Here is a 25,132-nt window from a genome sequence, read left to right on the forward strand (position 1 = left end):
TGTGGATAGTCTCTTAAATGTAAACACCAGTAAAAAATCTTCTCTGAATGAGACGAAGAAAAATTCTTTAAAAATTTGATAAATCATGGACTTTTTTCCCCCCTTTTCCAGCAGTCACTGTGCAGCGAATAAAGCGATAAAACCTGCTGACAAATCGTGCTGGAGCTCTGCTTGGGTAACTGGGCTGGGGTTTCGCTGGGGTTGGTAGGTGGGGATTGGTGCTTTCCCATTTGTGAAATGGCTCGTTTTCCAGACACCAAAAACAGACTTTTTGTCAAGAAACAGCTTTTTTAAGCTCCTGGGTCGTTTATAGAAACAGTAGAAATGGAAGTTGAAAAACATGCCAAAGGTGATAAGTCCAATTTAAAGACATGGTTTGTGTCACTAAACTGCTCACACTAACTGCATTTATTCATAGTTTCAAATGTATTTATATCTATATTTATTGACACTCACTGAAAAAACGATGGAAAAAATGGTAAAATAAAATTTCTGGTAGTTTTTTTTTGTAACTTTTTTTTGTTTTTCAGTTGAATTATATAAAATACATGTCACATTAAAGGCAAAACGAGATTTTAAAGGATTTGTTATTATCCACTGCAGAAAACGCAGACATACAAAATAAATCAGGTCAATTTTTCATTTGAAATGTTACTGATATAAACCCTATCCTTTTCCAAATTTACTTTTGTGTTTCAAGACTGATTATACAGTAAATAAACAGTTTTTAAGTTATGCTGATGAAGAAAAGTGTAGATACTCACAAATCCGACGAGGTCCATCAGAGATTTATAAAATTCAAACTGAAACAAGAACAGAATCGAGTCACAAGGATTACTCAGCATCAGTTTGTGTGAAAGTTTCTGTCATGTTTATGTTTTAGAGTTAGGGTAGAAAGTCTTCGTCCAGGTTTTTGTTTTTAATTTAACTTATGAGTAAAAGGGACCAAAACCATCCTGTACTTTTTTTCTAAAATGAAGGACATGGTTTTAATGACAAAACCTGCAGGGGCCTTTTTGTTTTCTGCTTATTGCATAAAAATATTGTGCGTGTAGTTTGTTTATTTAGCCGGGGAAAATAAAAAAAAGTTGAATGTCGTTTACAATTATATTTAGAGAGAAAAAAAAACAATGAGTAGCTTCAACTTCGCATTTTAGGCCACAAAATGAAGAAGTTTTGGACACAACTGTTGTAGCAGAAGGACTTTTAGTATTGTGATGGAAAAGTACTGAGTGGGGATGTAATGCTCTTGCTTGACAATGAAAATAATTCCCCTTATGGGGTTCCATATATTTGGCCCTTAAGGCCATTGAAGAAGTTCTCCAGCAAATATATCAAACTGCTCGCTCTCCAGTGGGCCCCACAAACTATCAAAATAAACTAAACCATAATGAAGATCCACTACATTAAACCGACTTACTGGAGCCATAAAAATCTTGCTGACGACAATCTGGACGCGGAGTTTCTGCCCGTTTAGAGTCAAGGATTCTTTTTGGGAAGCTTCTTGCGCAGCTTGATGATTGGGCATGAGCACAAAAGCCTGAAATAAAAAAATGTAATCAATTAGAACAATAAATCAGGATAAATATTATGCAGAGTTAGAGTAAAAAAAGTCAGGCCCACCATGCACGCCTGAGGAATCACATAGATGTTTTTTTCTATGTATTGAAATCCAAGCAGATCTGCAATGTCGCTCTCAGTGTAGCAGCCGTCGTGATACATTGGCAAGTTTGTTATTAACAGCAGCCTTGTGTAAACTGAATTACACTGAAATAAAACAAGCGGGAGAAAGTTTGAGAAAGTTGGTTAGCAGTTGTTGGAGAAATTGTGATATAATTAATCAAATATTTGTTATTCTCATTGATCTTTATGATGTATCTTTATTTCATGCTTTCCTTTAAGTTAATCTCATTATAGAATTAAGAATGTTTCTTGTATTGTTGATTTGCTCTGATTCCTTTCTCAGAAGGCCTCACTGATGGAAAGCAGAGACAGTGTTTTCCTGAAGGGTTATCTTTTGGTGAAGAGCTCTGCTTTGTTGAGTTGCTGGAATGCTGTAAAACTGTCACTGTGAAGATTCACAACATATTCTGCTAGACTTTGTGTCTGGAACGAGATTATCTAGTCCAGGATAATTTGTGTATTAGTTAGTAAATGACAACTGGCGCTGTAGCTGTGTGATGAATTGTTTTCCCCTCCCTTTGGAGCTGCAGCATCCTTGTGATTAGGGATCCTGAAACAATAAAAGTGAGGTGCGGACAAATGTGCTTCAGAGCGGTAGGAGATTGTGACGGAAGCACATCTCTGTCCGTTCTCCTCGCGAGTAGCAAGAATACCGACACTTTTGTCTTTTATGTCTTTGTTAAGTATGTTCAACACGTTTAACCCTAACACAGTTCATAAGGAAGGAAGTTTGAGTGTTTTGTCAACATGCCTTCAAGTCTGCAATCATTTAGTCAGTACATTTACAATAACCAAATCTTAAGAGGACTAGTAAACAGATTTATATACAATTGAAGAGAAAAAAAATATATATATAGGTTTTCTGAGACCTTAATATAGAGAGGGACCAAAAAATCTGTTAAATGTGTGGCAGAGATGTGTAAAAAATGTATATATTTTTCTATTGCACCAGCACATGTTGGTCCAATTAAAAACATCGGAAAAATCAGAACTCAAAATTGTAAACATATGTTGGGAATGGGGTGGTACGGAAGAACATTAGGGCCACTGAAAAAAAAGACTTCATCTCAGAAGAAAAAATCAGGATACCAACTTTTACCAAGTAAAGGTTGAAATACATAAAAATAAAAAAAATAAGATAAAAGCAAAATAAATACAAAATATTTAAAAAAAATGTTTCAGTTATTTATTTGATTACTTATTTTATGATAAATATTTTATGGTTTCACAAAATTTGTTTAATTTGGCAGACTGTGTTTGAGCCAGATATCAAACAGCAGATGATAAATTTGTTAATGAGATGAATTAGGGGAAAAGTGCTTGGACCTCCATCACCTCTTCTTAATTAGAACAAACTTTGTTTAGAAAAAAAAGGAACCTTACTTTTGGTGATATAACAGCGTTTTCATCAAGGCAATCTGTAACACAAGGAGAAAGTTAGTGAAAACAGAACTAGCATAAAAATGTATATTTTTCCTTGTACAAACAGATTTCTTACTAATTTTTTGTGGCAGCAGTAGATATTCCATCCTCTCTCCGACGGTCAGGGAGCGATCCGTAGCTGACGAAGAGGAGGAAGAGGAGGAAGAAGCAGCCGGCTGCTGTTTGGACGCTACAATCAGTGTTGGGGAAACGACGCTGGCGGCTGCTGGAGCAGCTTCTGTCTGAGTTTTCTGTGCTCTCACAGGAACTTCAGGGAACAAAAACAAGATTATATTCGATAAGGTTTTGTTTTATCAAAAAAATCTGGTGAAAAATAGTGTATAATAAATTTAGAGTCAACACTTTCACAGATAATTACAGGATTTTTGAAGGAGGTAGGACACACAGACCCATTCAATAAGTGATAATATTATTGATTTCAGTAACTCCAGTAACAATTATGATGACTTTCTGTTTACAGTTAATTAAATCACAACATCTAGGAAATTACATGAGACTACAGATGCAGTTAACAAATATTTTATTAATTATAATTATGATTAATTGAAAATTATGCACATTCTGCAGATTTTTCTATTTTATACAGTATTAGAAATACATTCAAACATGCAAATAATTAAATCCCTTATTTAAAAAAGAAACTAAAAGTTTGATTACCTAAACACAATAAGAGCATTCCTTTAGCGCATGGTTGATCATTTGCAGCCAAGTATGCTATTGGAGCTAAAATACATTGCAGGGTTGATATATTAATTATTGTCTATTAATGGATTAATAATTAGATAGAAAAGGTACTAATAGGAGATCTTTTTTGTTTTGTTTTACAGATTTTTAATTGTGCTACTTGAGTAGTTTTGGGTAGAACATATTTACAGATTGTTAGCTTAATTAAAACATATTTAATTGAAGTTACTCAAGTAAATGTGATTGAGTAAATCTAACTAGTTACAACCCAACTCTGCAAACAAGAATCATCTGGATGAATAATCTAATTGATTTAATATTACTTTATAAATTAATATGGTTTAAATGTTTCTTCAGAAAATCTCTCAACTTCAAGTTTGTAAACATTTGGAGTCTCGGCACCTTTTGCTCCAGGTTTGGAAACTGATGAAGTTTTTTTAGCTGACGCCTTAGAGCGACGACGAAGGTCGCAGGTCTTCTCCTTACAGCTCTGCAAACGCTTTCTGAAGTCCTTCGAACTGTAATAAAAAATGAAACATTTAACTTATGCAAAAATGTAACCTTATAGAGACAAAAAGAAATCTGTATGAATTTGAGTATTGCATAAAAAAATAGCTCTTAGAAGTTTAATGTGAAAAACCTCTCATTCAATCAGTTTTTAAGTTTATTTTAGGAAACTTTTAAAGGCCAACACATTTCCAACTGTTAATTTTAAATGTGAAGAAACTGAGAAGAAAGTAGAAAATACTCACGACTCCACATGTCCAACTCTGCTCCTGTCGACCAAAAAAAGACAGATAATTAAAAAAATGGATAAGTTGGTACTTTTTATACATTTACAATCGAAAATTGTGTAAATTTATGGTGTCGAGTGAAAAAGTGAAGTGAAAAATAAACCAAAAAAACAACAAAATTATTTTATATATTTTTCTGTTTAACATGTTTTTTTAGATGGTATTTGTCCAAAATTACAAAAACACTAAAAAAAGAATGCAACATCAAATTTTAACAACAAGCCAATGCACCACATCTAACAAAACTTTGTGACGATTCAAAATATATCTACTCACAACAAGAGCAACGATTTGAAAATCTATTGCTATTAGGGCTGCAGGAGAGCGAGAGAGAGCAAGACTTTCAAGAACAGCAAATATTTATTCAAGCCAGTTTTAAAATTTAACTCCTAAATTATTTTCCTTTTAAAAAATGTTTTCTAATTTTCAAATTATGTTAAGGAAAAGGTGACAGAACAGTAATATGTTTTTTTTAAATTTATCAACAATTATTCTACTAAAAAGTCTCCATAACTCTTCAACTTAAGAAGATGAGTAAGTATTTTAATTTTCTTCACTGTTTTCTTTTAAAAACATACCAGATCCTGTCTGTTGATAACTCCTTTCTGGAGGCAATTTCATCCACCACCTTCTTCACGTCCATGGAGTCAAGCATCTCAACGCAAATCTGAGGCAAAATAATGTTTTTAATAAACATCTAAACACAACATTATGTAGAAAAAAATATTGTCTCAGTGCAACTTAATTTTAAAAATATATGTAGTGTGTAACAAATACAAACTTCAATGAGTAACTCAAAGTAGTAAGTGGCGTGAAATATTTGTAAACTTCCAGTCAACTAATTTAATAAACCTTGTGTGCATGCATACCTTCTGTGTGAAATAATTCATAAATATGTTCAACTTGGACTCTAAATAATCACATCATGCAAAAATAGAGACAAAACTACAACTGAAAGTTTTATAGTAACTTGGATGAAAGGGAAAGTTAACTTAATATGATGTTTCAAGTTCAAAAAGTTGTCAAAACAAATCATTTTCCGCAAAACTCTGGTCATCACACAGACATTAGCCAAACAAAAGATCTGCATCACTCCCAAATCAAAGTAATGGAGGGTCTAAAAGTTATCAAAATATTTTAAACCATTACAAAGAAAGGTCAAAACTAACTAAAGTTTGCTCAAAGAAAACAGATGGTTCACAAACATTTGACATAAATGGTTACAACAGATGGATTAAAAAAATACCTTTTAGTAATAAAATTCTTAATAATTATCAAAATTAATGATAATTAAAAAACTGCAAAATTCATGAAAAGCAAACAGCAACAAACCTGCATTTTAGAACAAGTGTGACCTCAATAAACAAGTTTTCCAAACATCACATCGCTGTGAAGAAATGTTTAAAAAGTAGTTCAGAAATTGTTTGACTCCCTCACCCGGTTACCGAGCGGCAGGAAGTTGACAAAGTTTGCGATGGAAGCCACTTCCTTCATTACGTCCTGGATGACGCACAGCTGTAGTTCTGTGATCTCCACACACAGCAGCCGCTCCTCCAGGGAACCCGGATCTGCAACATGCTGGAGAAAAACAACAATGGCAATTTGTTAAAGTGACTCGCTTTATTTATGTGAACCACAAAGACACAGTCTTTCCAAGTATTTTTTATCTAGACATTTGACATTCAATAAAACTAATTCACAAGTAACTTTTCAATACGATCGACGAGCTTGTTTTAAGTTGGGGAATCCAAAGTGTGGCTCGGGGGCTTTTTGCGGCTCCTGAATTCATTCAAGAATGAATTGTTGATGATGATGGAGACTTTACATTTACATAGAGAAAAATGATTACAGAAACTAAAAGTTCTCTTACAATTGAAAATAGAACCAATTTTTTTCCAAATAAAATCACGTTGGATTCTGCTGAAGCTCCACATCTATCCAGTTTCCTCGAATTTAAAGCCGACTTTGCTGCTTTTAAATAATTTATTAAACTTCATAGAAAACAGAGTTTTGTTTTTTTAAAAAGAGCAATGCCTTGTATCCTGATTTTATTGCTCAAAACTGTTACTTTTGAGCAATAACACTGTTAATTTGTTACTTTTTTCCAGTTAACACCTAAATAAACTGAAAATTTCAACAACACTTTATTTGCTTTATTAAATTATTACATGCCCAGTTTATTGTTTAGTAGGCGAGTCTAAACAATATAATTATCTATTGGAAGGGATTTAATTCCTTCATATTGATGAAAAAATTACTTCTTCATTGGCAAATTAATTTACCTGTTAAGACACATTTTTCCCATTTTGTAAGTGAAATAATCTGCCAATGAGCAAGTGTTTTTTTCATCAATATTAAGGAATTACTTACTTAAACCATCCCTATATTTTGCTAAAAACTTACATGTAAGTTAGTTTTGTCTTGTATGTAGTAATATTTTGTGTTTTTTGTAGTGTGACTGCAGATTCGACAGAAAGATGCGTAAACTCACCGCGTTGCTCCATTTCATCATCGTTCTGTACATCACTTCCTGTGAAAACAAACTGAAATAATTTCTACAAAACCGCATTTTATTTAAAACAATGGGAGTTTTTTCCATCCATATATATCCAAAAAATGCACAATTAAATTGAACAGTTTGGAAATCAGCAGCAGATATGGCCTGTTTTTAAAGGATGATGGAGCACAGACAGGTTTCCATACCTCAGTGTTTCCCGGTCGAATACTCTGCATGACCAAGTGGATGGACACAGGCGAATTCTTCACATGAAACGGCTCTTGGCGGATATTCAGGATAAAATTGCTGAACGCCTCCCAGTCGCAGAAAAACACAAAGGCCTGGAGCGGACGAGAACAAAGAGGGAAAAACAAAGAGAATCTATAAGTTTGGGTTGATTAAAGCCAAACATCAGAGTGCATTTTAATCAATCAATAAGTTTATTCACCCAGTTCAACAAATTTCATCATTCATGTACAAAAACACTCATATTGAAATAATAAAAACTTTCATTTATTTACTGAGAGGAATGAACTGATAAAAGTTTCTGACTTTGTGTCATACTGATGGAACTAATAAAATAGAGGTTTCAGTGAAGATGTTTTTTCTTCTCTTACCAACCGAAACTCCTTTGAACCGGGTTTGATTTAGGGACAGAGCTCCCAATTAATCAGAGATGGGAGAAACTGAGAGAAACTCCCTACAGGACAGAGATGGATGGACGGCACCGAGTATGTGACTGATAAGAGAATTGTATGCTTTAAGTTTATTTCTCTCACATGCTGATCGCTCATATTTACTCTGATAAAAAATGTAAAGACAAATGCGCATTTCTCTGATTGATTCAGTGTCTCTCTTTATCAAAACAAAAGAGAATGTTACTAAACAGCACTAAACAACCTCTGATAATTTTTGGACTGTTGACCAGTGTAATTTGATCAGTTCCTCAGTAATATGTTTTTACTCCTCTTTTACTTTTACTCTAGTAAAAATATGTAGTAGTAGTTTTAGTGTTACTTACCCTCCTCTGCAGAGGGAGGACCACGATGTTGTAACAGAGAGTCTGAAGGTTCTTCTTGGGGAAATAAGGCCACACCAGCGTGGCGACATCTTCGTGTTTGTAGTATCCCTCTGGTAATCCCGTCAGCATTACGGTGCAGAACACAGAGGCTGGGTGGGTAATTACCTATCACACAGTTCATAAGAAAATATTTTTGAAGTAATAGAAGGTGAAATGTTTATAAATAAGGATGTGATGCAGAGCACATGCAAATAAAACACATTACAAAACTAAAATTCAGAAGAAGATACAGATTTACAGAGGCACAACCACTAGAAGGAAGCAAACGCACCCAGTGCAACACTTTCATTCTATTGGCTGAGAGGTTGCTAGGCGACTGTGCCAGACAGCGTTTGCAAACGCGAGCAGAGTCTGAGTAGAGACTAAGTGTGAACGAGAGGAGAAGCTATGAGTACAAGTGTTACAAGTTTTGAGAAGAAAGACATGAAGTCCTTATTTCAAAATGAAAATGTGTGCTCCTGGATTATGGCAGGAAAATTTCCCCATATAAGTTGTTTTTCCTTCTTTCAAGTGTACTACAAGAAACTAGACTAAAAAGACTTGATAAGATTTTGTGTTTTTGCTAATATGTGAACCATTTTTTTCCTGTTGTGGTTAGAAATCAGTAGGTTTAAAATAAAGTCTGTGTGTAACGATCGCTCACCGAAAAGACTTGATTCCAGTGGACTGTCAGATAATCTACAAGCAAAAAGCAACAACAAAAAGGAGTAAATCCAAAAAACTGATTTAGATCATAACAAGTACATTGTGTTTCTCTTACTTGGGATGTTAAACCAAGGAGAGGCAGTTGGAAAAACATAAGGTTGCGTTGTCATGGTCACCCAAAACGGCGAACATGTGTCTACAGGGATGCCATATTGCAATGTTGGTGTTTCTGCCCCAGCAATGATGAGATCTTGGTCTGGAAGTGCTTTCAGTGGGAGTAATGGTGCTGGACAACCAAAAACAAGATCAATGGAGAAAGATTGTCAACAAATGGTTTTTCTACTTAATTTCCACTTAAATTTGTATTTTGGTCCATCTGATGATGTAATATTTAAATATCAAATGATAATTGGATCAGTTTCTTGGTACATGAATCAACTTTTTACCAAATACTTTTTTACTCTTATTTGAATAAGGTCTTAGAAGGTTATTTTTTACTTTTATTTGAGTAAAGACATGTTGAAATAGCTCTACTTTTACTCAAGCACAATTTTCTGGTACTCTGTCCACCTCTCATGTAAAAAACATATTCTTTATAAAAGTTCCATACTTCAGTTAATACTTTCATAGAGCAACATTTCTTACGTTGTGATTCCTCGGAGCTCATTGGTACAGTCAGGCGTTTAATCATGTGAGTAAAGCCCACCTTCAGGAGGCTGTACCAAACTCCGAGGCGATCGGCGTCATAAACAGATTCGAATTCAATGAAAATCTAAAAAGCAGAAGAAAATGTATAAACACTACAAATCTGTGCATAGAGATAAAACATGAACTTTGAGTTTGAACCTTGTTGAGCAGAGGCAGGACGTTTCTGACGCCTCCAATCTTTCTCAAAGCCTCTCGGACAGTGATGGCGTCACTGGGCGAAATGTTCTCGATGAAGATCACGTTCGATACCTTGACATTCTGCTCCAACAACGCAGAAAACAAACAAAAACACTAGTTCCTGAATTTCATTTCATGTTAGCTGAATTTTGAGTTTTAGGATATTTATAGTAAGCAGCTGTACATCTTCAACTGATTTTTAACTCCGATACTACAGAACCGTTCAATGCAAGTTCAACCTTTATCCAGTAGTTCGTTCATTAAGTTTAACATGCTGGAGTGTAGACTGATTTTTCAGCTGGGAAATCCATCTGCATTCCAGCAGCTGTCATCTATTTAAAGACCAAAGTCAAAAAAAGAAGAAAGATCTGATTGTCAAACTTACGAAAGATGCAAGATCCATGATCAATTCATAAAGACCAGCCTGAAAGGAAAACAACAAAGTGAGCGGAGGTAAAGCCGGAGCGCACAAAAAGGAGTTTCTGAGTAGCAATAATGAACAAGTTTTTATCTATTCAGTCAATAAAGCAATTAAATAATACTGGCATCTTTCTCAAGAAATAAAAAACAAAATTAGAAAACATTTTATCATTGGCATGATGAAAATGGATTATAGTTTTTGTAATAATCAAACAAACATTTTTGACACCAGAGCAATAAAAAATAAAACATTTTCTACTGGTATTTTAACTTATTGAGGTTGGAAGTCCAAATTGCCATCAACCTAAACTTTATCTCCCTCCACAAAAGTTCTGCCAGATTCTGACTGGGCCAGCCCAAAACACCACTTCCAGTCAGAGGGAACATTTAAATCCAACTTTAAGGCCTAGACATCCATGCTTTTGGTTTTTATTTTTACATTTCAAATAACCAACATGTACTTACCAGTGTCACTGAAATGTATTTTTTCAGGACATACAAACAAAGTTTGTGTTGTTTAAAGATGAGGTGGTTTTCTTCTGAAGCCTTAACCAGACCCATCAATGACTCCTTACTGGGCACCAGCACAAAAGCCTAAAACAGAAGAAATAATAATAAAAAAGAAATGTTTCATGGCAAAACCTTTGGCAGGTATTTCACGATTGATGGACCATTTGATGTCATCAAAGTCCATGACAGTCAAATTGACTGCATTTTGTGCAGTTTACCTATTAAGTGTGAAAAATCTCAAACTTTTTCATACCTTGTTCTTGTCTTTAATCAGTTTTTAAGGGAAACTAATACAATTCTAAATTCGTCCATGTTATTTCAACTAGGAATGCACATTTTTCACTTCTGATACAGATATCTGAGGTTTAGCATCTGCAGATATTGATCCAATGCAGAAAGACACCGTTGAATTAACTTAAAATGTCAATTTAAAAAAATAAAATAAACAAAACAGATGTAAATGTACTGAATTAAACATGTATTTGATAACTCTACACTGAAATACACCAATATCTTAACAAGCTTGGTCAAATAAGTAGAATCAACTTTAATTTGTTGGAACTGTTGCAGGACTGTGAGTCCTGAAAGTCCAGGGCTGAGAAGCACAGAAATGAGATACTTTAACATTATTCAGGTCTAAAGAAGCCAGGAAAAATGTTGATATTCTTCCAGTATCAAACAAGAATTGATCTAAGTATAAAATCCTCAGTGCACTTTGCTAAAGCAAGCAAGTACATAAAACCACCAAGGAAGTCATTTGTGTTCCACAAAAAGCTTTTAAAAGCACTCAAGCCGACTTCTCACTATATCTGGTGAAAGCAAAACATTACAGAAGTAGACATATAAATAGAAAAGAGACATGTAGACAAACAGTCAATTTATGAAAAATTTTGTTAAATTACTTATTTGACAACAGAATGAGCAAATAAAAGACTGGATGGGAGAATAGACAACTTTTAGACAAAGCAATAGAGAGAAACTTGCTGACTGATCCAGCTTGGGAAAATACTGAGATAAGATTTTCAGACTTTTCCAGAGTGTCTAGGAACCGTGGTGATAGACATAGACATAACTAAAGCAGCCTGGTGCTTACGATGCAGCCTTGAGGACAGATAAAGATGGCGTGACCCGAGTATTGAAATCCAAATGTAGAGAGCAGGTCCACAACGTCCTTCTCAGTGTAGCTGCAGCCGTCATACGAGGGCAGGTTGGTGATTAGCAGCAGCTTCGGGTAAACGAAGCCGAACAGCTGAGAGGAAATAAAAGAAACAGAAAGCAATTAATAGAGGGAAATACCTTGCTGGCGTTGGCGTAGCGCTTTAGCATTAGTGGAACTAATGTTTATGATTAGAGCTTTTTAGCTAGCGGTGCCTGATTCACTTAGAAATAGATACTGATTAAACATATCAGTGCAGAAAACCTCCACATAACAATATAAACCAAACTAGCATTTTATTTATGCAACTTCATTAGAAAAGGTAAACTTGAGTTTAGTCAAAGTGTAGAGAAAAGACAGAAGGATGGAACTGACCCTGGGATCCAGGACGCTTGTTGCCAGAACATAGTCTGTGAATGAAGTACAAATCAGTGAAATCCAGTCCCTGTAATTAGCTTACCAAAACAAAATATGTCTGACAATCACCTTTGCTGTTTAGGTTTAGTTGATTCAGGAAATCAGGAACAATCCTCTCCCCAACAGTCAGCTGCTTTTCACTCTCTTCTGTTGAGGTTTCAATGGTTGGACTGGGTGGCTTTGCAGGATCTTTAAAGGACAGAAAATAAAAATAAAAAATCAAACAAAAATAAAAATATTTAAAAAATGCAAATTAATTTACAGGTGAAAAGGGTAGAAATATATTTTGATTGTCCAGTTGTCTTCACCTGTTTGATTTGTTTGCATCTCGATTGGAGCGTCAGCAGAGCTTCCTGCAGTCTGTGGTTCTGCCTGCTTTTCCTTGGACTTCAGATTCTGTGCAGTCGACTCTGGATTTGCCAAAGTTTTTATTGGGACAGAGGTCTCTGGATTTTCACTGGCTATTCGTTTCAGAGGCAAACCGGTTAAAAATCCTCCCGCTGCAGGTTCTTCACTTTTTTGTTCTTGTTCTTCATTTTTTATGGGCTCTGGCGCTCCACTTGTTCCCGACTCGCCATTTTTCACATTTTCCATCTGTCTACTAACTGTGTTAACTTGGGTTTGTTCTGTTGTTTCAGACTGTCCAGGTACAACAACTTCTTGAAGGTTTGTTGTTGAGATTTTGGCATTGAGAGTCTGTGTGTCAGACTCAGAGGGTTTTGCTTCAACTTCTTCCATTTTCTTGCTGCTGGGTGGAAGATTTTCACCCTGCAGGATCTTTGTTTCTGATATTTTTTTCACTTTACCTACCAAAGAGGCATTATTTTCTTTCACCCTTAGTTTTGTTGCAGTTGGGATCTCTTCCTTGCCTTTTGATTTGTGTCCAAGGTTACTGGAACTGAGTGTCATTTCCAGCTTTGGAGCTTCTTTCTTATCTTTAGCTGATTTTACAGACTGTTTTGCTGCCACATTGACTGTTGTCACAGTTTGAACCATCTTCTTCTTGGAGACACACTTTCCTTTGGAAGCCAAGACTTTGGCTTTTTTCACAAGCTTGACTGCTGTGCTCTTTTTGGACTTTTTTTGGATAGACAAAAGCGTCTTAAGTGGCAGGAGAACCAAGTTTCTAGCAGAAACAGACTGATGGGGCACAGTGGGCTTTCTGTGAAGGAAAATGAAAGACAAAAAGGTTTAAAATCATATTAAAAACAGTCACTATCTCTGTTTTTTATGACGGTCATGACATGCTGCTAATCCACCTCATTTGCTTTTGCTGTTTCTCTTTAAATCTGCCTGGTTGTTTGGCTAGAAAGACGTTGGAGGAGGGGATAGATACTCCTGGGATTTGGAGTCGCAGTTCAGATATAGTTTTATTTATATTTTATTTATTTATTAGGCTTCTTAAACTGGAACTTGAGTCTGAATTTTATACCATTTACAGAAAAACATGAGGTGGTCTGACATTTAAACCCTTGATTTATTTGAGCTTTTGCGATGCTAATCAGCTTGTGCTAGTTGAAAAATGTCATAGCAACTGTCCAAAAAACATAAAATAATAATTCTTAACCAGACGGAGTTATCCAAACATCAAATGAATTAACCAAAGCAATTATGAATCTACAAAAAAATAAACCACAACTGACGTAATAGAGCGACTCCGACGCGCCACAGTTCACTGTGGTTTTAAAACTTATTCATCTGACAATCTATAAATCAAGGACAAAAGTTGAAATGCAAAATAAAACTTAAGAGGAACTAAACAAGGCAACCAAGTTATCTAGAAATTACAAGGGTAATTAGAATACTAAAAACACCAAAATATTAAGAATTTCTTGTTCATTATCATTTGTTTATGATTGCTGTGGATATAAAATTGTTCTCCTTAGAAGTTTTTACAGTGTGTTCAGTTGTAGACCCCAGTTGAAATGCAAAAAAAAATGTGATGAATATCTTAAAGCTACTGTATGAGTGTGATTGTGGAAGAACTTACTCTGGACTAAGATTTTTCTGATCCTCTGGAGACGCAGACAAAGGTGCCTCTGAAACGCTGTCCTACAAATTCATTCATTGTGAATTGGTCAGGTTATTGCTAACATGAGGGCATTAAACAGAAGCAAATTCATTTTAGCTGCAGAAACATACCTGCTTTGCAACAAATGTGAGGGAAACTCCTTTTATCTCAAGGTTTTTTAAACCTTTGAGCTTGGAAGCATCTTCTTCTTTTTCAAAACACACAGTCACCTAAAAAGACAGGACTTATTTAACTGCTTTCACAGAAGTGCTATTTGGTTTCCTCATTTTCAGAACAAAGTATTTTTAGTTTATTTTTAGTTATACGTTTTAGATTATTTCCAGTTCTTTAACTGGTCAATTTTATTTCTCATTTTAGTGACGTTTCTCTTATTCTGTAATGCAACTTGTTTGATGACGGATCATCTACATCTGAGACTGTAGCTCCTGTTAGGTTGCTAGACTGTTAGTTCCACCCGGTAAAGTACTCTTTTTTTGTTTTAAACCAACCATAATAAAGTTTCGCCCTAATGAGTTTGAGTTTTAACACTCTGATGTGCCGGCGGGACTTCTGCCGAACCGGACACAGAGCGATAGAAGTACTTACCGGATCACGCAGTGCGACCAGAGGTCAGTCATTCACCGTGTCATTTATGAAGCTAAAGGTGGCAGCGGCAGCAAACACCAGCTACAGCTAACTCTGCCCTCTTCCTCTGTTTGGTCCTCCTCATCTTCATTACCTCTGATAATTTCTACATCCCAATCGATTTCAACGCGCTCCGGTTCAATTTGAAAAGGCTTGCAGACGTTACTCATCACTGTTTTGGCTGTTATAAAAATTTATAAAAACTAGACAGCCCACAGTATTACTGCTATTGTTCTTACATCTAAAATAAATATTTCTCAAATAAAATCTGTTGTTGCAACTAATCCTGGTTCCTTTTGAAAGAATTTTGCATCGTCTACTCGGTTTATTAGGATAGTGCGATTACTGTATGAACAAATGAATCACATCCATAAAGGGCTTCAGTGTCTCATATTCATAGTAATATAAAATGATCAGAATTAAATCTGACGGTGTGAGAGTTAACATTTTTACTTTAGTTTTATGCAAATTATTTACAGGTATTAAGTAGCCGCAGATGGGGACCAAATAATACAGAGCCTACAAAGTATGCAAATATTCTAATTCAACTAAGTTTATTTAGACTAAAATATGACCAAAAATTTTATGTGCGTTTTATTTTTATCACAGGTTTTAGTAAATGTGATTTTTCTCCAATTCTCTTGTTGAAACTCATGTAAAGATACTGTGGAAAGTAAAATACGCACAGAGCAAAGCAAAAATATTCACATAGCATTAAGAGACAGATCTCGGGTTCATACTACATTTTCCATACCTCTTGTTTAGACTTAAACAGTAAGAGGGATTTGGTTTTTCCAAAGGACTCCATGGCTGCGATCACATCACTATGGGAGAGAGAATCAAAATTGCCTCTGAGCCTCAACATAGTTGGAGGTGGCGGTTTACTGCGATGAGCAAATGGAGGCTGGGGAGCAAAGAAGGAAATAAAAGTTGAAATGTAAATTTGGCTGTTAAAGAACTGCAGCTGCTGTTATGAAGGACAAGCTGGATTTAAATAATGTCCACACCAGGCATCAGAATCCCATATATTTGTGATATTCTCTGTCTCATTGCTGGGCAAAACACGAGGGTAACAGTGAAGTAAGAGAAAAGCCCCTTTTCTAAGATATGTTGATACATACAGTTAGGGCCAGAAATATTTGGACAGTAACACAATATTTGTGAGTTGGGCTCTGCATGCCACCGCATTGGATTTGAAATGAAACCTCTACAACAGAATTCAAGTGCAGATTGTAACGTTTAATTTAAAGGGTTGAACAAAAATATCTGATAGAAAATGTAGGAATTGTACACATTTGTTTACAAACACTCCACATTTTAGGAGCTCAAAAGTAATTGGACATATAAACATAACCCAAACAAAAAAGTTTTTTCTCAATATTTTGTTGCGAATCCTTTGGAGGCAATCACTGCCTTAAGTCTGGAACCCATGGACATCACCAAACGCTGGGTTTCCTCCTTCTTAATGCTTTGCCAGGCCTTTACAGCCGCAGCCTTCAGGTCTTGCTTGTTAGTGGGTCTTTCCGTCTGAAGTCTGGATTTGAGCAAGTGAAATGCATGCTCAATTGGGTTAAGATCTGGTGATTGACTTGGCCATTGCAGAATATTCCACCTTTTTGCTCTCATGAACTCCTGGGTAGCTTTGGCTGTATGCTTGGGGTCATTATCCATCTGTACTGTGAAGCGCCGTCCAATCAACTTTGCAGCATTTGGCTGAATCTGGGCTGACAGTATATCCCGGTACACTTCAGAATTCATCCGGCTACTCTTGTCTGCTGTTATGTCATCAATAAACACAAGTGACCCAGTGCCATTGAAAGCCATGCATGCCCATGCCATCACGTTGCCTCCACCATGTTTTACAGAGGATGTGGTGTGCCTTGGATCATGTGCCATTCCCTTTCTTCTCCAAACTTTTTTCTTCCCATCATTCTGGTACAAGTTGATCTTTGTCTCATCTGTCCATAGAATACTTTTCCAGAACTGGGCTGGCTTCTTGAGCTGTTTTTGGGCAAATTTAACTCTGGCCTGTCTATTTTTGGAATTGATGAATGGTTTGCATCTACATGTGAACCCTTTGTATTTGCTTTCATGGAGTCTTCTCTTTACTGTTGACTTAGAGACAGATACACCTACTTCTCTGAGAGTGTTCTGGACCTCAGTTGATGTTGTGAACGGGTTCTTCTTCACCAAAGAAAGTATGCGGCGATCATCCACCACTGTTGTCTTCCGTGGACGCCCAGGCCTTTTTGAGTTCCCAAGCTCACCAGTCAATTCCTTTTTCCTCAGAATGTACCAGACTGTTGATTTTGCTACTCCAAGCATGTCTGCTATCTCTCTGATGGATTTTTTCCTTTTTTTCAGCCTCAGGATGTTCTGCTTCACCTCAATTGAGAGCTCCTTTGACCGCATGTTGTCTGGTCACAGCAACAGCTTCCAAATGCAAAACCACACACCTGGAAACAACCCCAGACCTTTTAACTACTTACTTGATTACAGGTTAACGAGGGAAAGGCCTTTTGAGTTACTTGCAGCCTTTAGAGTCCATTGTCCAATTACTTTTGGTCCCTTGAAAAAGAGGAGGCTCTGCATTACAGAGATATGATTCCTAAACCCTTTCTCCGATTTGGATGTGGAAACTCTCATATTGCAGCAGGGAGTGTGCACTTTCAGCCCATATTATATATAAATTGTATTTCTGAACATATTTTTGTCAACAGCTAAAATAACAAAACCTGTGTCACTGTCCAAATATTTCTGGCCCTAACTGTATCTGCAGTCAGTGAAGGCAGTGGGGTAGCAAGAGAGTCTAAGACTTAAAGCTTCTGACACAACTTTCTGATTGGTTAATAGGAAACTAATATCTAATCAAATCAAGAATATGAAACCCAAACACCAACCTTGGAGATAGTCGTAGAGCGTTCCTCACTCCTTGGAAGGTTAGGTTGCACCAGGTTCAAATTTGTGTCCAACGTTAACTTTGTTGGACTGACGGAAGATGACGAGGAAACAGATCTTAGGCTGCTGCCTCTAGATGATGTTGAAGCCTCCATCTTGTTGGTCGTTGATGATGATTGTGATGATGAAGATGCCCGTTTTTTAGCTTGCTCAGCCTGTACAGTTTTAGCCAAAGGCACGAACACACTGGCAGTGTGTCGCTGCCCAGAAGAAGCTTGAATAATAAACCAAAAAGAAAGTATTAGTTTTGGTGCATGAACCTAAAAAAATCAAATCCAACACAGTTCAAGTATCTCCAACTAGCATTTTGCTTTAGAAAGCATTTAAAAATATTTGGCCATATGACTAATACTGGAAGCGTCAAATGAATGCCACAGTTTCCCCGAGAAAATCTAATAAAACTGGTGCTAGGGGGCGCTAGCGGCCCACCGTGGTTTTGTATTTTATGTTAAGTTACAAAAATTTGCAATAGCAGATAGGATAATTTGGCAGCACAACTGGTGCACCGCCAAATTAATCATTCATAATTTATTAATCATTGAATTAATAAATCAATTCAATAATTGATTCATAAGTCAATTTATAAATCAATTAATTATGCGATTAATTGTTTTATTGCTTATTGTGACGGGCTTATGGCTGATATGCATCAAATATTGTAAAAACAAACCTGAATTCATGAGTTGCTTTGTTGGAATCTGTTCACTGCATGGTTTCTTTTTCGGAGATTCCTCCAGGAACAGCTGTCGCCTATGGCTTCCACTTACTGAAGCCCGCTCCTCACGCTTCTTGGATAAGCACCGTTTCCCATCATTTCCTCTTGGCGATGACTGGGGCTTCTGATTCTTCTGCAGTGAACGTTGTTTGTCATGACATATTGACTGTTGCTCACTGCTCCTTCTTGGTGAACGTTGTCGGTCACGGCTCCTTCCTCGTGACCTCTTTCTCTCCTCACTTCTTGGAGACAACCTTCGATTGGGACTCCTGCTCGACTGCTGTTTTTTATCACTATGTTCCCATTCTCTGGTCGTACGTGAGAGTTGCTCCTGGCCCGTCCTTGGCGAACGTAATTTCTCAGTATTTTTCCTTGGAGACGATGGTATATCAGAGCTCCTTCTTGGTAAACCAAGAGTCTTAAACCTTCTTTTTGGTGACAACCGTCTCTCCCAATCACTTGAATGTCTTGGAGGGTCTGAGAAAATATGGCAGTTGTGCCGCCGTGGAGATGTAGATCTAGACCTGTTGGAAACATAAAGTTCTAATTTCTAAAAAAATAAATGTATTATGGCAGGCTTTAATAATCTTTAACTCTTGCAAAGACAAACCTGAAACTATGCATACAAATGAACATCTTTATCTCTAAACTTAAATATTTAATTGACACAAACCTGCGACTGTGCCTGGGGCTGTGAAGTGATTGTTTCCTGTTGTTCTGTTTTCCCCTTCGACCTTCAGAGCTGCTGCGTCGACGAGGGCTGTTAGAGCGAGAACTACTGCTGGTAATGGCCCGTCTCTGCCTAAAACTATCATGTCGATAAGGACTTTTAGAGCGAGAACTACTGCTGGTAATGGTCCTCGCCTAAAACTATCGCGTCGATAAGGACTTTTAGAGCGAGAACTACTGCTGGTAATGGTCCTTCTACGCCTAAAACTATCGCGTCGATAAGGACTTTTAGAGGGAGAACTACTGCTGGTAATGGTCCTTCTACGCCTAAAACTATCGCGTCGATAAGGACTTTTAGAGGGAGAACTACTGCTGGTGGAAGTTCTTCTACGCCCAGAACTGCGGAGTTTGCGAGGACTTTTAGATGTAGAACTACTGCTGGAAGTGGTGCTTCTGCAGCGTGGGCTGTGAGAGCAAGACCGGGAATGAGTCCCATCACTGGTTTTCTTTTTGTGATCATGGGCAGTGTGGTCTGGAGTTGAGGAATTAAGCTTGGCACTTCTAATGGGATCACTATACAGGAAAAAAATAGTAAAACTTACCATCAGTCAGAGATATATTCACTATCAGTCATTGTCGTTTGTGTAAATACAGAAATATACCTTTGCCCTGGTACTTTGCCATCCCACTCTGGGTATCTGTGGAATATTTAAGAACACTATTAAATAACATTGATTTAAGAGGAAAGGTGTAACCACACCACTTTATAAAATACCCCAGGTCAATTGTTATATTGCACAAATAGTAAATCAGCCAATCACAGGAAAGCAAGTACATCCACTTAGACTTAGTTGCGAAGGGAAAGGCAAACTCTATGAAGATCAAGCCAAGAACCAGAAACAGAAAACCAAGATGTAAACTAGTTTAAAGATGGAGGAGTTGTTGGTGCCAGATGGTCTGGTCTGAGTATTTCCAAAACTTCTGACCCACTGTGTTTAAAAAGCCAATCTCTGTTTAAACAGAATGCCTAGAACAATGGACAATATCAAGTGATCAGCTTTAGTGGTCTGTGGGTTCATGGGGCGACATAAAGCACAGCCTTTCTATATAGTGCCAATGATTCATTGGCAACATGTTGGACTGATCTAAAATGATTTAAAAAGGCAAATTTTCATATTAGGCTCCAACAACAGATCAGAAAAGTATATCATTCCAGTACAATTTTCTTTAAAGTACTTTCATTGCACTTTGATCAACATTGCTGTCCATTTACAAAAATTGTGTAAAACATTCCCTCTTTAACCTAAAAATATGCCAGAAAAAAACCCCAAAGACTGACTGTTCCCGAAGACGTTTGCAGTTCCCAACGTGTAGACTGGATTGCTGGTGGTCAGTCCAATCCTAGCGGTCACAACAACAAACAGAACATATTTGTAAGAGATTCCTACATCGATTTCAGTGAACTATAAACTAAATATCAATGGAAATGCATGTAAACAACTTTATACACTGTGACTAAAACATGACCTTCCATTTAAGAGAGAAATAAACCACCACCACAATAAGGGCATGTATATGAAAATGAAAAGCAAATCACAAGCACCAGTCAACGAGAGAAAACTATTTTTGACTACCTTCAATTGAGAACAGCTGGTCTTGCATAAAGAGCAGGTACGTGGAAACTTCCTTGGTTTGCTCGCAGTACAGTCATGCATCTTGGCTAGTGACGGCAAACCTGGAAGGTTGCAGGTTTTACTGGAGACTGGTGCTTGGATCCTTGTGTATCAGTTGTCTTGACCAGATCCACGGTTGGGACAGAAACAATATTGTTGCCAGAAGGTAGAACGGGATGTGAAACTTCTACAACAGTGGGGGTGAAAGGGAGCAGGAACTTGTCTCAAAGAAGTGGGCTCTGCAGGCTGCACAGCTTGTGTGATGTCAATTGTGACTGCTTCTGAAGGAGCTTCTGTGGTGCCGTCTTTGTGATCGTTGACTGTTTTGATGTAAATGGGTGGGTTGGAGCTTTTACAGGTGGAGAAGCACAGAGGCCAGACTTTGGTGATACAATGACCCTGCTTTTATTTTGTTGAGAAAAGGCCGGGATGCTCGATTGCAAAGTCTGGTTTGATTGAGTTTCCACTGTTGGGCCGAAGCTACAACATTCCTTGCTGAGCTCAAGCAGGTAATAGAGCCCAGCTGGTCACGTGAAGAAGTGGAACCACTGGTGTTTAACTCTAAGCATTTTTCAGACACTCTTTTAGCCTGACTGCTAGCGTCATTGTTCATCAGCACAGTGAATCCACAACTTTGAGCCTTATTGAGAAAGTTCTTAACAGAGTTACCCTCAACATTTGTTTGTTCATCCCCAGATGTGTGACAACTGATTGATGGTGGTTCATCATGAAATATTGTTGGCTTTTTCAAACTAACAATTCCACTTGAACTTGGTTGAGACGTAGAGTCTGATGTGGACGCAGGTAAAGCTCTGTCGGCATTCTTCATACGAATCTTTTGTAAAGTGTAGGGTAGCTTCTCAGCTGTAGTTTCCTCGTCAGGGTACTTCATGAGTTCATTCAAGTCTTCTTTTGAAATCCACAATGCAATAAAATCTTTTCAGCTTGCCAAGGTGTGAGAACAAGCTCATGGGATAGAGGTTGGCCGATTGGTTGAGCTGCGTAATAAGGATTTAACGAAGACTCTGAGGAATTATCTTATTAGAACTCCTACAATCTGGGAACCAGTTAAAAGAACTACTCCCACCACAAACATTGGATTGTTGATGATATTGAGAAGCTGATGAGACAGAAAAGCTTGACTCTGTTGTGGCACCTTGATCAAAAGATTGGTATGTTATTTGATTTCTGGCAGAAATATTGAAGGTACTCTGTAAATGAATGTTTGAAGTGGTTTGACCTGGTTCAGGCCTGTTGATTGCAGGCAAACTAGTTTCATCAAATGACTGTCCAGGTAAGTTTATGTTGGATCCAGGTCCAAGATTATGTATAGTCCTCCACATGGTCTCCTGCGTCTGTCCAGTAGAGAGTCCATATTGTCCCTGAGAGGCATTTCTATTTCCAGAGGCAAATGGATTATACATGGGATGAGACATGATAGTCAGCAGTTTTAATTAAGGAAATTTGGTAGCTTTATGGCCAAGGCAGTTGCTATTGTGGATATATATGTATAGAACAGCACATTGTCCAAACAACACTGTGAACTTTGCTCAATGACAGTGTTAGTTGGGATTTCAGATCAGCCAGCTGCATGGATGCAGCCTTCGCGATGGTCAATGAGGAAGATCTGGAGATCCCTCCAGCAGCTTGTTCAGGGCCCAGGAGGCACACGATGCAAAATACCCTGACAGGAAAGAACAGCGAGATGCAGAGCGACAATTAATAACAATGGTTACTCAAGACAGCTTCGTGTACATGAATGGGGTGGAGAGAGGAATTAATCACCGGCCAACTTTAGTCTGCTCAGGTCACTCCTAGCAGAAACACAAGTCAACATACAGTAAGTGAATGTTAACAGGAAGGCGCTACAGGATCGTGATTCTTTCCTAAAAGTAGTTAACATTAGCATCAATGTGTTGAAATTAATGTCTTGTTATATTTCTTACATTAGTAGTTTTATATCACTAGTTATTTTTTATTTAAAGGTTTAATGTTCTCACCCCAGAGAGGAGGAATTTGTTAAACTGTGTGTAAGACATAACTAACCTTTCTTTAACCTTGAGCATGTTTTTGCATGTGGTGTCTTAATCTTCCTAAGGAGAACTTCCAGAGATACTCCTTAGTTGTAAAACTATCTGTGTGTCATAGGATGAGCTCTAGATAAGACAGATGGTCTGGTGTGAACATCTTTTGCCATAAGACTGTCTGCAGCAGACTAACAATTGCAATAACATGCAAAATACAAGTTCAGAACACTGGATATATTAGCTCACATTTATTGCACTCAAATAGTCCTTTCCAATACAAATGCCGCTTGCACTATTATTGCAATGATTATATATTCACAACACATTGTGCAGCCCCACCTGGGATGGGTTCTGTGCATGGAGATTGTTGCTAATATAGTGGAAAATTTTAAGGTTACTATGACTGTAAGTGAAACAATGCAGTAGAGTGATTCTTGTGGTATGCTCAGGCTCGTGGGAAAGTCTTCTTAAGCTGCTTCTCTGAAATCTGTTTTACTATAAAGTTATTCTGTTGTTTCTTGTTTCCCCCCTCATGATGTCCTTGAATTTCCCGTATGAAAGAAGATGTTTATGTTTGCAATCTGTTTTGCAACAAAGCAGATTGTCAAACTATGTGAATGGAATAAAGCACAGCATGTAAAAAGTATTCATAACTCAAGTGTAAAAAAAAATTGGGTAAAAAGTCTACTCAAGTACAAAGGAACTGATCAAATGATTAATGATTTAATCATTAAAAAGTACAGATGGACTAAAACTTTATGAAAACTACAGGAGTGTGGTGAATATATGGTGAAAACATGCTTGTTCTTCATTCAGTGAAGTTACAGTGGGAAGTGAATACAGAAATTTTAGTCAAGCAAAAATAGCGAAACTTCATAATAACAGTAAGAAAGTACAGCATAGTAAAAAAAATATCTCCTAATATTTTGTTTTCCTCTAAAAACAGACTCACGTAATTACTATCCAGTAGAAAGTGGTTTTACACCATTATTTGGACGAGCATTTCTTTCATTAAGACATGACCTCTGACCTCGGGGTAAGCGTAATCTCTGACCAACACGAGGAAATGAAGCTGAAGTTGGTTTCAGATTGGAAATGTCAGCAGGTATTTCCTTTCAGCAACCTCACAAAACTCTTTGAAGAATTCTTAATTTCCCTTTGGGTTTAATAAAGTGGTTTTGAATTAGAATTTAATTTGAAAAACATTTCAAACCAGCCCAGGTGTTGCATGGAATGAGTGTGAATACGAATCTAAACTTTAGTTTCACAGATGAGATTTTAATCCACAAACTGGGATTAAAATATTCTGCTATGCAGGTTTGATTCTTACAGTTTTGGACCTGGAGCGATTCTAGTGTGATCCAGAGGCAAAACAAAAGTGGTGAAATCAACCTTTTTTGAAGTTTCACAAATCAGAAAAGAACTTCACAAATCCCAAACATGGTTTTAAATATCCTACTATGAGAGCAGAATAATCCAGCCCAGGTTTGAGGAGGCTGCTGTTGTAGTTTTGCAGCTACAGCGGATTAAAGGTGAGCTGTGACGGAATCGCCCTTTAGACATTTCCCGGGTCGGAAGTTGCAGTCGGACATCAACTTCAGCCCTGTGAGCGAGAAGCGGATGGGAGGGGAGGACTGTTCCCTTAAGACAGTTTTCAACCAAAACAAGTTCCCAAATTCAGAGCCTCTTAACGAAGCTCACCAGTTATAGCCGGGCATGTCCAGCCGGAGTCAAGACGTTTTAACGTCCGGAGCTTAATTTAGACAACGCACCAAACTGACATTAAAACTCGTTTATTTGTTTTTAAGCGAGAATAAAGTTACATCAACTCGTCACAACTTTGGCCGTGTGGGACTGTTAGGATCGAGAATGTTGTAATATAGCTGTAACGTCTGTTATTCACGAAGAAGGAGGAAAATCTTCAGCATCTTACCTTCAGCTGTAACTGAAGTTCTGATTCGTCTCCTGTCACTTTCGCCTTCTTCTTCTTGAGTTTTATTGACGGTTGGCCCAAAACGTTCGCTACGCATTACCGCCACCAACCGGTAAGTAGTGTGAAACAAATGGCAAAAAAACCAAGTACATAAAAAAATAGATCCTATTATACAACTTAAAAAAATAAATAAATAGCCCGATATTCCATATTTCCTTAATGTTTTTGAAATAACTACGTTTTTGACTAACTTGTTCCTCTCAATCTGGTAATTTCTGCAATGCAA

The 25,132-nt window shown here is 37.2% G+C and overlaps 1 protein-coding gene and 1 long non-coding RNA gene across 4 annotated transcripts in view; both read right to left on the bottom strand.

Moving 5' to 3' along the window:
• The window catches only part of LOC129379916 (uncharacterized), a 41,210-nt gene extending 20,217 nt beyond the window's left edge, over positions 1 to 20,993 (bottom strand). The window contains exons 1-31 of one of the 3 annotated variants that reach the window (XM_055060861.1): positions 20,848 to 20,993; positions 20,553 to 20,614; positions 19,876 to 19,911; positions 19,218 to 19,786; positions 18,500 to 19,068; positions 17,772 to 18,043; positions 15,626 to 15,775; positions 14,358 to 14,456; positions 14,206 to 14,267; positions 12,524 to 13,377; positions 12,285 to 12,404; positions 12,174 to 12,208; positions 11,736 to 11,891; positions 10,598 to 10,726; positions 10,098 to 10,136; positions 9,674 to 9,793; positions 9,473 to 9,599; positions 8,943 to 9,113; positions 8,826 to 8,860; positions 8,123 to 8,287; positions 7,308 to 7,442; positions 7,096 to 7,134; positions 6,042 to 6,182; positions 5,183 to 5,271; positions 4,563 to 4,586; positions 4,213 to 4,328; positions 3,182 to 3,373; positions 3,067 to 3,101; positions 1,624 to 1,767; positions 1,421 to 1,540; positions 765 to 803 (exon numbers count right to left, since the gene is read on the bottom strand). In XM_055060861.1, coding sequence (XP_054916836.1) covers positions 765 to 803; positions 1,421 to 1,540; positions 1,624 to 1,767; positions 3,067 to 3,101; positions 3,182 to 3,373; positions 4,213 to 4,328; positions 4,563 to 4,586; positions 5,183 to 5,271; positions 6,042 to 6,182; positions 7,096 to 7,134; positions 7,308 to 7,442; positions 8,123 to 8,287; positions 8,826 to 8,860; positions 8,943 to 9,113; positions 9,473 to 9,599; positions 9,674 to 9,793; positions 10,098 to 10,136; positions 10,598 to 10,726; positions 11,736 to 11,891; positions 12,174 to 12,208; positions 12,285 to 12,404; positions 12,524 to 13,377; positions 14,206 to 14,267; positions 14,358 to 14,456; positions 15,626 to 15,775; positions 17,772 to 18,043; positions 18,500 to 18,509 — 3,618 coding nt within the window. In that variant the 5' untranslated portion in view covers positions 18,510 to 19,068; positions 19,218 to 19,786; positions 19,876 to 19,911; positions 20,553 to 20,614; positions 20,848 to 20,993. Of the gene's footprint in view, positions 1 to 764; positions 804 to 1,420; positions 1,541 to 1,623; positions 1,768 to 3,066; positions 3,102 to 3,181; positions 3,374 to 4,212; positions 4,329 to 4,562; positions 4,587 to 5,182; positions 5,272 to 6,041; positions 6,183 to 7,095; positions 7,135 to 7,307; positions 7,443 to 8,122; positions 8,288 to 8,825; positions 8,861 to 8,942; positions 9,114 to 9,472; positions 9,600 to 9,673; positions 9,794 to 10,097; positions 10,137 to 10,597; positions 10,727 to 11,735; positions 11,892 to 12,173; positions 12,209 to 12,284; positions 12,405 to 12,523; positions 13,378 to 14,205; positions 14,268 to 14,357; positions 14,457 to 15,625; positions 15,776 to 17,771; positions 18,044 to 18,499; positions 19,069 to 19,217; positions 19,787 to 19,875; positions 20,615 to 20,847 lie in introns of those variants that run through there. The other 2 variants (XM_055060862.1, XM_055060860.1) reach the window with 2 other exon arrangements.
• A 348-nt stretch (positions 20,994 to 21,341) lies between these two features.
• LOC129379917 (uncharacterized) lies at positions 21,342 to 24,882 on the bottom strand. The gene is made up of 4 exons (XR_008608253.1): positions 24,847 to 24,882; positions 22,933 to 23,042; positions 22,672 to 22,700; positions 21,342 to 22,570 (listed from the first exon to the last, which is right to left on the bottom strand). It is a non-coding gene; the product is annotated as an uncharacterized LOC129379917 (long non-coding RNA).
• Between the last annotated feature and the right edge of the window lie 250 nt (positions 24,883 to 25,132).

The sequence above is a fragment of the Poeciliopsis prolifica genome, unplaced genomic scaffold, assembly GCF_027474105.1.
Source record: "Poeciliopsis prolifica strain line A6 unplaced genomic scaffold, Auburn_PproV2 SCAFFOLD062, whole genome shotgun sequence".
NCBI lineage: Eukaryota > Metazoa > Chordata > Actinopteri > Cyprinodontiformes > Poeciliidae > Poeciliopsis > Poeciliopsis prolifica.